This window comes from Candoia aspera, chromosome 13 (genome assembly GCF_035149785.1).
Source record: "Candoia aspera isolate rCanAsp1 chromosome 13, rCanAsp1.hap2, whole genome shotgun sequence".
In the NCBI taxonomy this organism is placed as follows: Eukaryota; Metazoa; Chordata; class Lepidosauria; order Squamata; family Boidae; genus Candoia; species Candoia aspera.
The window spans coordinates 15,795,278-15,810,434 of record NC_086165.1 but is presented as its reverse complement, the minus strand read 5'-3'; the positions used below and the strand labels follow the sequence as shown (position 1 = coordinate 15,810,434).

General features: G+C 38.3%; 1 protein-coding gene across 3 annotated transcripts in view; it reads left to right on the top strand.

Annotated features, from left to right (window-relative positions):
• MEF2A (myocyte enhancer factor 2A) overlaps window positions 1-15,157 on the top strand; it is an 82,331-nt gene that overhangs the window by 51,068 nt on the left and 16,106 nt on the right. The window contains exons 4-7 of one of the 3 annotated variants that reach the window (XM_063314490.1): window positions 3,453-3,584; window positions 3,649-3,786; window positions 5,243-5,462; window positions 5,577-5,636. In XM_063314490.1, coding sequence (XP_063170560.1) covers window positions 3,453-3,584; window positions 3,649-3,786; window positions 5,243-5,462; window positions 5,577-5,636 — 550 coding nt within the window. The remainder of the gene's footprint in view (window positions 1-3,452; window positions 3,585-3,648; window positions 3,787-5,242; window positions 5,463-5,576; window positions 5,637-15,157) is intronic. The other 2 variants (XM_063314487.1, XM_063314489.1) reach the window with 2 other exon arrangements.

Genomic DNA, 15,157 nt, shown 5'->3' with positions numbered 1-15,157 from the left:
TTTTCTGGTTTCTAGGAGGCAGTGTCCCCATAGCACTGAAGGAATATATGGTTGAGTGGAACCTATCAAGGTTATGAGCCTACTAAGCTATTAACCAATTCACCTGTAATAAGTGTTATATTATTTTAGCTTGAAGATCACTTCTGATCTTATACTGGACTTGGAGGCCCTTGAAACTTTACAGCGGTGTGCGGCTAGTGGCTAATGCTCCTCTGTGCATTTGGGAGGTGTTTGGAAGCAGCACGAACAGGACTAACTTTAACGATGCAATTTAAGAAAATATTCTCCCAAAGAATTGGCTTCTTGCTTTATGAACCAAGGGAAGGGTATTGCATAGGCCTTCCCTGGGTAATAAATGCATTCTGATAACAACAAATCTTGTTACTGGAATGTGCCCCTGACACAGTATAGCATTTCACACAAGGTCATTTTTCTATCCTGAGTTGAGCAAGCAGCCTGGTTGTGATGACTTGTCTTACTACCAAGACTGGCAAAAACTGTTGATAATTGAGAGTAACCTATCTATCTACAAACATTCAGTTACCACTAGTTATTACATTGTGTTTTGTTTAGGGAAAAAGAAAACTTGAAAAGGAGTACAAGCAAAAATACAAAGAATGAAATAACAAGAGATAATGTCTGTGTGTGTATAAGTCATGCTCAGGTGAGATGGGTGGTGATGAAATTTGAAAAATGTGTGTGTGTGTATATATGCACACACCCACACACACACAGTATGTAAGCTGCTTCCCAAGAAAGAGGGCCTTTTCTCTATTATGGGTGAGAGTCAGCTATCTCTGACAATGTTGCCTTTGAGAAAACATGGTCTGGCTTATCTGTCGGATTCTCCTGGGTTTTGCATCAAGATTATAGCATTCTGCTTGCTTTCCTTTGACACACAGGAGTAACAGTTTTGCTCCTTTGTTACTTGATAGTGATAAAATGTGATATTTCTATCTGAATTAAACCTCAAGGGGCATTTTCATGAAAGAGATTAGAAGACCAAACTTTCACATACCACAAAATTGTCAGAAAAGGAGGACTGCAGTTTTAAGAGACCTGAGAACCTGACTTGAAGTTTTCCAGAATCAGAAGTGGGAGATAAGTAAGATCTTTCCTTTTCTTCTGAGTCAAGGCTTAATTTTGTTCCTAAAACAATTGTTGAAAGAAAAAAAAAACACCTTTTGTTCAGAAATTAAACTTCAGCCAATGGAGTGAACTTCACAATTCATAATGCGCCCAGATTCCAGTTCAATCGTGTATTGCACACAATATGTATGAGATTGGAATGCGTCTTGGGGAATAATGAATATTGCGAAGAACTCTCCCTTATATAAACTTGTTTAAAAACTTGTGTGCGGTTTTTAACATAAATAACTTCCTTTTTTCTCTATATGCAGTTTTAGAGTGTCAGGTCATGTTGGGCAAAATGTATCCATTCCTTTATGAATGCCAGAAGCTTTCTGGTTCTATTTATAGTATTCAATAATTTGTAAAGGTTAAATGTAATCCAGACTGTAGTGTTAGCATTTTCCCTGCTGATATCACAGAGTAAAAGACTGGCAGGCTATCCTCGTTGGAAGTTTGGGAGGGCTAGCAGCTTTCGAAATCTTAGACTGCAGGACCATGTATGGTTAAGGCCATATAAGTATCCACCTGATTGGTTAGACAGTAAAGATAAGTACTGTGACAGGTGTTGGTGAAAGCTACACCTGTTTTCTCAACGTAGGCTGATTTAGTGGGAGTTATAGGCATTGCATGGGGGGTGGGGGGAAAGAATATTGTGCCAAGTAACCTGAGAAGGAATTATTTCTTAATGGTGCCTTGTGATCTTTACATGAATTTGATTGTGTTATGTGAAATGCTGAGAGCACTTTGGTGCTGCTGAGAAAGAAACTAAGCCAAATGTTGCTTAAGTGCACTATAGCTTCTAAAGTTTGAAAGTTGTTATGGAAATGCAACTGCCCCACAAAGTGGTTTGGTTTGGTTTTTCTGCTTTTCCTGAAGACGTACCATAAGCTTAGTGCTGCTGAATGTATTTAATTCTTTTTTAGCTATTTTAATAGTTTTAAATTTGTTACAACAAAACAAAGAAGTTTTTTAAAAAATCAAGTTAGTCTCTGCTACGTTATTGGTAAGAAATTGCAAACAATAATGAAACGAGAGCTATACCTTTTGCTGTAAACTGTAAAGATGAAAATCTTTCTACTAGCAGTGTTCAAAAAACTTTGACTAAAAGCTTGCTGTGTGTACCTTTCAATATAAAAGATTAAGGTTCCCATTTTAAAGGTGAATAGAATGGACATATTGTGTCCCTTTCAGGATCCTCTTTGTACTTGGAATGAATAAGCATATTTAATAATGCATTTTTGGTTTGTAAACTAAGTTGCTGGAGTCATGGAACAGGACAAAAAAATGGTCTGAGTTCAGAACATACTGTCATATCTTTGAGATGTTAAGCTTGTAGCTCTTCTGGCAACAAGCCTTTAACTGCTGCTTAGAACAGTAATTTTCAAGCTGAGGACAGTCTTTTCACAGTGATTGTCTTCTGAGGAACCATTGCATTTTGCAGGACGTTGTGGAGAATGTGAGACAGTGGACCAACTTAGTCTTGTTCACACAATTTTAATGAAAAGGTTATTACAAAATGTTTGGATTCACAATATAATAGTGATTCTCAGGCTTGTAAACTACAGAAGTTTGTGTGGAGAAAGAACGTGGTGTTTGAGCTTAAGCATTCTTTCTGTTCAGTGTATTACAGCTCAGGAATCACCCATTTACCTTTTCACCAGTGAGTGAGAAGAAGGGTAGCTTGTTCTGTTCTGCTAACAGTTTGCATCGTAAATGGTGAGGTGAAACAGTGGGTTGGAAAGGGTTAAGAGCCTCTTTCTCTTGCTGTTTCTCCATTCCAATTGCAGACTGCATTTGGCATTAAAATAAATAAAAGCAGAGGGGGGAATAACACAGAATGTCTTGTAACAAGCTGTTTGATGCTTGAGATCTCTTAAAACTAAAATCATCACACAGTGAACACAGTGATCCTTCATGTGCCTACCTGAGAGAGGGCAGGTGATCTACTGCCCACTCTTGTTCTAGGACATCGTTTGAGTTTACACAGGGAACCATTTAAGGTTGGAATGCTCATAACTCATTGGAGATTTAAATTATAGATGAATAATTATTATTTATTATTCCTAATTTCCCATTAAATGATCTTAAACTTTTTTTAAAGTACGCCAGAAATTTGGAATATTCTGTGTTGGTTACTGAGGGGATGGGGAATTACAGTTCTGCTACAAATGTTGAAAAGTTGCAGTGTTGTAAGAAACCAATACTTTTGTGGCTTTGGCTGTGAAACAGTCTGTGCCCTCTTTATACAGCTTTGCGATTTAAATGACAACATGGCAAGTGTAGTATTTTCTGTGTGTGTGAATTTTCCAATTGTATTTCAGACTTTAAGAAAAAAAGGCCTTAATGGTTGTGAGAGCCCTGATGCTGACGATTACTTTGAGCACAGCCCACTCTCGGAGGACAGATTCAGCAAACTAAGTGAAGATAGTGATTTTATTTTCAAACGAGGCCCTGTAAGTACTTCTCTTAGCTCCTACTTTTTATTTGTTGATTCTTTTTATTAACTTCATTATTTAGGCTCTGAACAAGAAGGAAAACAGAGGGTGCGACAGCCCAGACCCTGACACTTCCTATGTGCTCACGCCACATACAGAAGAAAAATATAAAAAAATTAATGAAGAGTTTGATAATATGATGCGGAATCATAAAATCGCAGTGAGTACTGTGGTATGCCTTGTGCTTTTATTACATGCATGAGAAGACTTTATGATACTACCATATATGGCTCTTTCTGCTTGCAAAGCAGAAGTACCCACTCAAGGTGGGTATATCTGAGGTAGAAATCTTGAATGGTTATAAGAATCCTATTATGCAAATTCTGTTGAGTGATGCAGTTTGAGTGGTACATCTACTTTGGTATAGAATGCAGCAAGAAAAGCCTGTTGTATACTAAGAAATGGTGCATTTCAGTAAGAAGGTTCTAGCCCTCATGAGTACTTAGAAATACATAAGCCTTTGCAATATCTCCTGATGTACCTGAAGTCATAGGCGTATGGATGGATGAGAAATAGCTCTTTTATCAAAAAGGACCTCCTCAATAGTTTTTTACTTTAAGGAATTGTTTATGTTAAGGACTGTTGATTCATAATCACATGAATGAATATATGTGTGTGTGTGTGTAGCATGTTGTAATGTATATATTCTTAACATACAAACTGTTAACGAAGGAGGAGGATTTCTAGTGCACTTTGTAAGGCAAAATCCTCATTCATGATATCATGTACTTATATAATTACCCAAATTGTAATGAGTTAGCAGTCAATTAAATCATTAGTTACTTGGTTTTGTTGTTATACATAGTACCATTCAAATGCATGATGCTTGACAGATTATAAGAAGAAAAACTGCTGCCTTAAATCCCATAAGCAGAGAAAGAATATGGGAAACATAGTTACATGCTTGGCTGTACACAGAGAGGAATGTACAGATTAAGGGCGAAAAGCTTCATGTAAAAGATGAGTTTCGAGAAAGAACTTGAAAGCCATAAGGGAGTGTTATAAATAGAAAGGCTTATAAAGTTTATCTGTGTGTAGATGACTTTAGTGCAACATTCTTTCAGACACATTCCTTCCACAAGCGCTCTGTCCCTCACACATGAATACTGTTAGAATACCATAACACACTAACATTTTATTAGCCTCTCGGGAACTTTCAAACTTTTAATGTATGAAATTAAATTTATGTTCAACTGCTAAAAATAAAATAGGTCTTAGAGAGTTTTTGTGAGTAGTATACTTTTATCTGCATGTTATTTCAGATAGTAGCAGTCCAACTTACAGTTTGTGGATTTTTTAAAGCAAATACGTTTTCTTTAAAATGTTTGCTTGAATGTAACACATGAATATCAATTAACATATTTCATTTCCTACTTGCAACGTTGAATAAACCATATCTTAAAGTGACGAATTTGAAGTAATTAAAAGCTCTTCATTTCTTAACTAATTCTGAAACTTGTCATTGTATGTAAGAGATACCAATACTTTACATTAAACAATATTTATGATCCGTGCATTTTGCAAATATCAAAGCTAGTATTCTAACACTTGATTACAACTTAAGATTTAAAAAGTTGTATTTTTCTGTCTCACATAACCCCCCCTCCCCTTTCCAGCCTGGGTTACCTCCGCAGAACTTCTCAATGTCGGTCACTGTTCCTGTATCCAGCCCCAATTCTTTAAGTTATACTAGCCCTGGGAGTTCTCTTGTATCCCCAGCCTTGGCAGCAAGTTCTACCTTGACAGATCCCACAATGCTCACTCCTCCTCAAGCTTCACTGCATCGAAATGTCTCACCTGGAGGCCCTCAGAGACCACCAAGTACAGGCAGCGCAAGTAAGACTTTTTCTCTATATAAGTTCTTATAATCTTCCACATTGTGCTATCTACGTTCAGTATGTTAGAGGGAATGTAATACGCATCTTTTTTTTCTCTTTATTGCTTAATTAGGTGGTATGTTGACCACCACAGATCTCTCAGTGCCAAATGGAACTGGTTCTAGTCCAGTGGGTAAGTTTTAAAATTTTGTATTTTCACTATAAAAAAAGGCATAATTGGTGTCATGGTATTTGAGTGCTTTCTGAAGAAAGCAAAGCTTAGTAGACCACTTTTTTTTTTTTTTTTTTTGAGAAGACGTTTTGCTCGTTCTAGTGTTGGCTTGGGCATGCAAGTTTTTGTGTACCTGAACCAAAATAAGTGACAGTGCTTAGAAACTGGTTAGCTTACATTTTAACCCATTGATTCTTGTAAGACATTACTATCCCTTTAATTTTATATTTTGGTCCTTGCAGGCCAGTGGCCTTCTGTTTTTGTCACAGTACAGGGTGCATAACTTTGTATATATTAATTGAGGAGAGCAATGATCAGAAAAGGGGAACAGAATCAGCTTGCATGTGAGCTTGACTTTGAAGGGTGATTATTTTTTCCCTTGGTACTTGTTGACAGTAGGGAGGTGTGCTGTTTGCTTCAGTCAGTGTGGAGGCATCTGTGTTCCAATTCTCAAATTACCGGAAGATGGCATGAACACCTGCTGCCAGTATGACTTGCCTACTCCCAGTATCACTTGGTGGTGAAGGATCAGCTAGCCTGGAATGAAGAGCGTAGAATCTCTCCTGAGAAGGAGATTGATCCTTCCTGCCACTGATATTCAGAATCAGGTCTTGGGGTATATCTGCGTAATGTATAGGGTTGGAAGTCCTTTGGATATTCTATATGTAAAACTGAAGGTACATTTGGCCCATTGGATGTGGGAAACTGCATTCTTTCGGCTTTAAAGATTGCTCTGGCATTTTGCAAAACTGACTGATTTTACCAAATTTTAGATATTTGAAGCTACAGTTCATTAAATTGTTATTCACTATTTGTTAATTCAGGCATCAAAAGCAACCAGGCCCTGAGTGTTTGAATACATTTTTGCTAATCTTTATAACAACCTTGAATATTATTCCCAGGTGGGAATTAGGCATGGAGGGGTGATAGTTTGTCTTATGTAGTTTACTGCTTTTGTGACTAAGTAGGGTGAGATTGCAGTGAGAGAGTCTACAGTTTCTGTAGTCTTTTGTAGAAGACAGTGGCTGTGTTAAAACATTTTGCTACGTGTTAACACGGTGGGTTTGAATTTAGTGTAGCATGTTGCATGAATCCTGCCATTATTGTTTGCTCTATACCCTGGATGACAATTGACATAAACGATGATTTACAGCCAAAGCTGGTTTATTCAACAAACTCTGAAAATCTTGGCTTAGTATGACATACAAACCAAGCAATATGATCCAGGTTGCCAAGGTACAAATCAGGAACAAGTATCAGGCCCATATGCTCATATTTTCTTTTGGTATGCTGATCCGTATTATCTAAACTATCATTTCCTGTTGGGTTCAAACTGTAGCTTAAAATTTAAATAACATTTCAGACACCACAGAGTTGAACTTTAAGGTAATCAGAAACATCACTCTGACCAAGGAAGGAGATGAAGAGAATGTGCTTATGGGGGTCTGATGTTTGTTCCTAGTTGCATTATTGGTTAGAAGCCCACACTTTTACTTCGGAATCTGACTGATAATTCTAGTAGCTTTTGTAGCTCACCAGAAGTGCAGTTCTGTTCCTTGTAAATACTTAAATTGGACCCAGAACCAAACTAGCAACCACTGAAAGCTTATCACCAGCAACTGGCTGTTGAGGGTGGGTTGGATAGGAAAGGAGGGAGACAGGCAGCTGCCACGTTTGAAAGGCAAATAGGTTCTAACTTGATAGGGAACTGTATACTCAGGCACCCATTTCCTGGAATTATCAGCTCATCAGTTCCATTTAAATATTGATCCTATCTGAATGTTACACTGATAATAAATAATGCTTAAAATCCACTTCATTGTACAAAATGCTTTTATATTTTATTTATGATGACCCTATAGCAGGAGTATGGACCATGTACCCTACAAATATTCCCAATTAGCAACTCCCATCATCTCTCATCATTCACCTTGGTGCCTGGAAGATTGTAGGTTCTCCATTCTTTGTTCATTTGGATGAAGGCTAATTTAAACAAATACTCAGAGCCTGATAGCTTGCCAGCCATCTTAGTCCCCAGAACAATAAGCATAAACATTTATATCAGCCTTGTAAATGAAGCTAAGGAGTTAATTGTGATGGTAGGGTTTGAGGAAGAAAAATAATTTTAAAAACATGTGAGATGTGGTACTTACTTGAAGTTAAACTTCCAAACTCTATATAATGATGATTTGCACTGTTACATTTTACTTGGTTAGATCCTTGTCTTTGTCTGGAACACAAAGCAGCATGAACAGATTTCATCAATTCATGTGAAAAAGACTAGATAGATAGAAAGTCAGTCAAGGTCAATCTGGCTCATACATAAGCCCCTAGTCTTTCCTCCCCAGGCAATTGTGCCACTGGAAGTTGGTGATAGACGAAGAAGTATGTTGGTACAATGCGGTAAGGTAAAGGTAAAGGTTTCCCTTGACGTAAAGTCCAGTCGTGTCCGACTCTAGGGGGCGGTGCTCATCTCCGTTTCAAAGCCTTGGAGCCGGCGTTGTCATAGACACTTCCGGGTCATGTGGCCAGTATGACTCACGGAACGCCGTTACCTTCCCGCCGAAGCGGTACCAATTAATCTACTCACATTTGCATGTTTTCGAACTGCTTGGTGTGCAGAAGCTGGGACGAGCAACGGGAGCTCACCCCGCCGCGCGGTTTCGAACCGCCGACCTTCCGATCGACAGCTCAGCGGTTTAACCCGCAGCGCCACCGCGTCCCTGTACAATGCGGTAGGGGGTAGTTAAACCAAAACAAGTCTCCAGTAGGCTTAAGAAATCTGCTAGACTTAATGCATCTATTTTACATTAGCAGAAAATATTCCCAAAAAGTTCAAAAGTTGCAAAAGTTTGCCTTCCCTTTTTAATCATCAGACTTAGTAATAGCTGCTCATACCTTTGGACATCAAGGCTAGCTAGAAAAGCTCTCTGTTTGAAGGCTTTCCCTGACACTTGTTCTTCAGCTTGAATTGGCAGAAGCAGCGAAGCTTCTGTGTTTGTAGAAGAATATATCTACACCACCCCCAAGGAACAATCCATCATGATTAATATCAACTACAGAATGGGAAAGCATGCCATATGCTATCTCTAAACAACAAAGCTTAAGAAACAGCCATTTCATTTGGAGCTTCATGGCATGAAAAATCTTTTCCCAACAAATGGATAAAACTGGACAGCTTTTGAAGTAGCTCTGATTTTACCTGGCTTTTGATTGCTAATGGTAAGCTACTCAGGCAAAAGTGTGTTTGTGTGAACCAGATGTTTTGTTCTAGTCTTTAGCACAAGCTGCCCTCAGGAGCCTAGTTTTTACCAGAGAAGCTGTTTAATGATACATATCATTTAATTATCAGTCCTAACAGTGGATGTATTTGTAAGGCTTTCTTTGCTATAATTTTATATTGCATAGGTTATAATACATGTACCTTCACTTTTTTCTTTGACAAATTTTAATTCATTTTCAGAGGAACACTGAAAGATGAAGAGCTCTCCAGTCATACATAATGATATATTGCAATGTTATTGTGAAATACTGGGCTGGGATATAGATTTTGATATTACTTTAATAATGGATTATTAAGTAAGAAAGACCATATTAAAAAGCTTGAAGATAATAAATAGTTGAAGTTCTTACTATTTTTAGTTTTGGCTTTAAATTATCTTATAGGCCAACTCCTTTTTCTGGGATAAACTAGTAACTGACAGCAATAAATGCTGTTTGGTTTAACCTGGTGGACAAGTTTGTTTTAAAAGAAGTATTTTTCTTACATTTGTAGAAATGCCATGCCATCCAGTAGAGCTATTTTTAACATGAAAGTACTTTCGTTAAAAGTGCATTTTGGAGAATGATTACGCTTGTCTCTCTGCGTTTTCCGAATGCTTATCCAGATGTACACAGTATGTGTTCTTCTCATACTCCTTTTTTTGCACTTGCATTTGAAAGGTGCATGTTACCGGCTTTGCTTGTGCACAAGAGGGAGCTGGCACGGAAAGGGTTACCCAGGCTTTATTTGACAAAGCTTTCTGACAATTACATCATCTTACAATCGTTATTTGCCGCTGGCCCCTAACCTTTTGCAGAAAAATTTCATGCTTTATCCTTCCAATTTGATTTATGATTTGATGTTCTTGTTTCAACAACATGTGCCTCTACTGAAGCATCTTGTCAGATATTGAAGAACAGAGACTTTTCTGTCTGTCAGTAGATTCTTAAGTTGTGAGGAAGTTGTTGCAACCTGAGCAAACGATCACAAAGTATGCCTATGAGGGAAAGAGAAACTCTGCACAACCGGGAGTATAGAGGATAAGCTGTATTCTCGGCCCCTCCTATGCTGATGCCTTATCTAGAAAATGGCTCTGCTTTCTGGCAGTGTGTCAGATAAATCTGCCTGCATGAGTAAAGCTCTGCACAGAATATTCAGCTGAGAAAGGTCTTATGTCTTACAGTGCCATTAAAGGGTATAAAATCCTCTCTTCAAGACTGACAGTCCCTTGTAAGAAGGGCTTCAGGAAATGATTGTATTGGGTGTGGAAGCAAAAGCAGAACGGCTTTAACTCATGAGTTGCCCACATACTTGGAAAGAGTAGGAAGGGTAGTGTAAAAAAAAAGGAGAAGAAAGATTAGCTCTGTGCACTGATGTAATTCTTGTGATAAACCAAATGGCTAAATAAATATTCGTGAGCACGCTCGCTTTGAAGAAATCCCTATTGCAATTAATGGGGGATTACTTCAGGTATCTTTGCTTAGAGCTTGGTCTTTTAGACTCTGTTCTGAAAGACTTCTGAATAATATACGAGTCCCGAGCACTTGTTTACCGTGGGTGTATCCGTTGCTGCCAAATTCTGTTTCTGATGTATTCCACTGAAAAAAACAGGCTGTGATGTTACCAGAAAACTGTAATGGACAATTAACCTCATTGGTAGATTCATGACTGAGTGCACAGTATAATATTAGTGATCTTGAGTGCTGAATTGAATTAGCCTTGGTTTTAAACAAGTTGGCTGACAGAAGTAAGCATAATGATGTATTTTGCCTTTTAAACTGAAAGGCGGGCTTTCTTAAATAGATGTTGCAAGCTTCTAGTATGGTATTACTGTATATTCTTGCAAGCCTTTCTTTCCATTCTGTGTACTGTACCTTGCTTTCCAAATAATTCAGATTGTGCGAGGATGTTTGTGTCTATCACTTCTGGGGATTTCCACTGTTAGAGAGCAATTGGGGCACACACACAGTGCTCAATACTGTGAAGTGCACATGTCTTTATTTTCTACCCCTTCTAATTGTCAACTATTATGGCAACTGGAGATCCATCAGTTTCTCTGCAGAAATTCCCTTGGTGTCTGCCAGGCTCCCTGCCCTTCCTCACCCATTACATCCTGTGTGGGGTGGGGTGGGGTGTCAATTTATGGGAAGCTGGCATGGTACAAAGCAAAGTGTCAGCCTTCGGCATCTTCTTTATTTCCTGTAGGTCTCAAACAGGTTCTATAAGCTTTCTAAAAAACAGAAGCAATGGATGGCTACAGCCTGGGGCTTGCTTTCAAACCTTCCCCAGGGGGAAAAAAAAGATCAACTGAGATAATAGGGAGAGTTCTGGCTGTGTGGCTAGAGTGAGTGGCAAGTAGCATCCAGGTAATTAGTGCTTTGCAATTGATTGTGGCCTGTAGGCAGCCATTTTGTGAATGGCATAGGCTCCTCAGTAGCCCTTGTACAAGCACACCCATCACACGTCTTCAAAATTCAGAATTTGAAATGCAGCCCATACTACAGATCTTGAGAGGGCTTATGTTCACTACCATTTCATGGAAAATGACCATAGATTAGTAGGTGGTACAATGTGTTCTGTTTACAGAAGCTTCTAAGGTAAAGCCTAAAGGAAGTACACACTGACAGACTGAGTGCAATTGTGGTCTGTCTTGTCCTTGTGAAAGACAGCAACACACCTGAAGGGTGCTATGATGAGACAGTTTGATTTAAGGAAATATATGTAATCTGCACAGTTAGATGCGATAGCTCAATCTACATGGGAATTTTCTTTTATAAGTTGCCTTCATCAACTAATTTTATAATAAACAGAGAGCGCAGATGGGGTTAGATGCTTAGCATCAATTTCTTAAAAATCAGTTGCATGTGTTATGTAAACACTGCCTATCAGTTGACTGTGTGTGCCAACCAGCCTTCCATGACTCTTCATTTTTGTCTCAGGTCCAACCATCTCTGTGCCTGTGTGTGAGTGTTTGTGTTTGTGTGGCCAGAAACAAATGTTTGACCAGATTCCCATCTTTTTAGGCTAGTTAAAATTACTGTGTGTTCTTCCACATGCAAGATTATTTGCAGTTTGTACAATACAGTTGCTAAGCTACAGCCACAGTACAGTTGTTCATACATTTAAAATTGTGGTGCTGAGGGACATTTGTACCTTGCTTTTAGAAAGATGAAATGGTAGCCTTATGGTTAAGGTATTCATATGTACAAAATTGAAAACAAGATTAATAATAACTAATGCATAAAGCTAAACAATATATAGTGCAAGGTTTGTACATAATCTAGGTGAAAGCAACACAGGTTATGAAAGGAGTTACAGAAGAGAATGGCTAGGGTGAATGATTCAGCAACATTTAAGCATTTACATGACTAAATTTGTGTTGCTTAATTTGGCTTATTTTTGTTAACTTCCACTGTCCCTTGTAGAATTTGAGATGTATTGTTTTAAGTTCCTTAAAATTCATACCAAAATAGAAAAGTTACAGGTGTTACAGAGAAACCAAAGAAAAGGAAGACTTGGGCTGATGAGTAGGGTTTTCATTGTAAACAACAGCTTTGTCGGAAAAAATAGGTTTGCATCCCTCTAAATGAAGCTACAAAAAAAAAAAACTCTGAACTTTTTGTTTCTAGTTTGAATTAACCACAGCTACTTGTAATATCCATGTGTAGACAAATTATAGCTAACTATGGTTTGTTCAAACAAGCTAGCTTCAAATCATAGGTTGGATTCACCATAAAATTATGAGACTGAGGTTCAACAGCTTTGGGCTCATGTTCTGTCTCCTTTCTACTGTTGGACCCTATTTGCCACCGCTTCGTATTACCTGTGAATTGTAAAATGAAGCTAATCTTAACAGTGATCCATTAAAACCATTCAGATCCATTTGGCATTACACATCACACTAAACTGTTGAACAAGCTATAGCAGTCTGGTTCACACACCATGCTTTTCACAGTGGCTACATATATCACTAAGCAAAATAAGCCATGTTAGAGCACTTTGTATGTCATTGTGTTCAGACATGGACCAGCTGTGGTTAGATATAATGATGATATAGGACAGTCTTCCCCAGCCCGGTGCTTGCCAAGCTTATTGGAGCCAAACATTTGTGAAATGATTTTAATCTGTAATTTTGGTATGACTACACTTTTTTTTGGGGGGGGGGTGATAATTTCAAGGCACCATATTAGAGAAAGTTGGTTTTAGACAAGACAAGATTTTGATTTAAAAAAAAGACAAAAAATTATACAAGATGATAGGAAAAAACATCTTGTGTACTTAACATGGTAATGTGTGAATCCTGCCTACTTATGTGTCCAAATAAAATAGAGAAAGATAGCTTTTTGTACAGAGTAGTATGTGAAAAAAAAGTAATGGACGTTCTGGGACTATATTTTATTTATAGGTGCGTATGGAATCTGATATGGGCTTCTATTCTGTGGTTTTCAAACTGTTTTCCAGGATTAGGGCTGCATTAAGAAACATGTAGGCCCTAGGCACGTTTATATTCGTAGGCCTTTGTTACAGCAATAATCCAAATACTTAGGGTTATAGAAGTATTTCTTGGACCTATATTTTTTAGTAAGTCACAGGGATTTTTCATTTATCCAAGAGCACAAAGTAATACTTGCAGTTCAAGCATCCAGTATATGCAGAATAAAATAGTAATAATATTAGGCACAAAGCCAGCTGGGTGGCCTTGGGCCAGTCACACACTCTCACCCTAGGAAAGAGGCAATGGCAAACCACTTCTGAAAAACCCTGCCAAGAAAACTGCAGGGACTTGTCCAAACAGTCTCCGAGAATCAGACACGATTGAAGGGATTAAAAAAGAAATCATTAGACAAACAACCGTTTCTGAACGGCAGCTTACTTTTCATATTTGGTCTTCCCGTAAGTAAGTGTATTCTAGAACTTCAGTTCTATTGCCCAGTGTAGATCTTGGAATCTGCTTAAGAATTTAGAGTTCAAATGTTCTTTGATAGACAGGGATGTGGACAGCGTTCCCTAAGAATACAAAGCTTTGGAAGTGTTGAATCTCTCTCATTTAAATATGTAATTGATGTGTACATTCTTTACTAATTTACTTAAGAACATGGAGTGCAGAGTAAGTTTCTGATTTTTGCATAGCTCCGTATTTAATATAAACTCTGTGTTATAAAATGGGACAAATGGAATACTTTGATCTGGTTTCTAATTGTTAACAGAACATTCCATGCATAGTTCTAGTCGAGGTAAGAAAACTGCCAGATTGAGCTTTTGAGTACAATTTTTAAAAATGGCATATTATAATAAATGTGGGAGCTGAATGGATTAGTCTTAGTGCCCATTAAAAGGTTTCCCTTGACATAAAGTCCAGTCGTGTCCGACTCTAGGGGGCGGTGCTCATCTCCGTTTCTAAGCCTTGGAGCCGGCGTTGTCATAGACACTTCCGGGTCATGTGGCCAGCATGACTCACGGAACGCCGTTACCTTCCCGCCGAAGTGGTACCTATTGATCTACTCACATTTGCATGTTTTCGAACTGCTAGGTGAGCAGGAGCTGGGACGAGCAACGGGAGCTCACCCCGCCGCGCGGTTTCGAACCGCCGACCTTCCGATCGGCAGCTCAGCGGTTTAACCCGCAGCGCCACCACGTCCTGGATTAGTGCCCATTAGGGAAGTTTTATTAACACACAAGAGTTATCATCAACTTCAACCCTGATTCCAGTCAGTTTTGCAGCTGATTCAGTAAGTTTCTCCCTAATTCTGTACAGTGTGGTAAATGGGATGCTAAACTTTTTGGGAGAAATAGGGAAGCACCATCCCCTACAATACATACATACTTTTTGTTTTTGTTTTAGTGTGATATATAATCAGTGTCTACATCCCATTTCTTTAAACCTGGCAGATTTTGTGTCATAAAACAATAGAATAGTGAATATACTTTTATTAGTTCTGCTATTAAAGTTCTCCAAAGCATCTTATTTCTCAGAAGCCCTGTTCTAGATATATATACATTGTAACTGAGCATCTGAATTTTTTATGTACGTTCTGTGTGTGTGTGCGCATGAGCGGATGTATGTGTACATATCCATACATATCATGGCAATTTGGAATGTTCCATTTTCTAGTCAGCTATAGACTTTTCTATAGACTTCTAACCTTTGGTAGCCTAAGTTAGCAACAGTTAATACTTTTTGGTCCCTAATCAGTCATAATCTTCAAGGCATGTTTTGGGG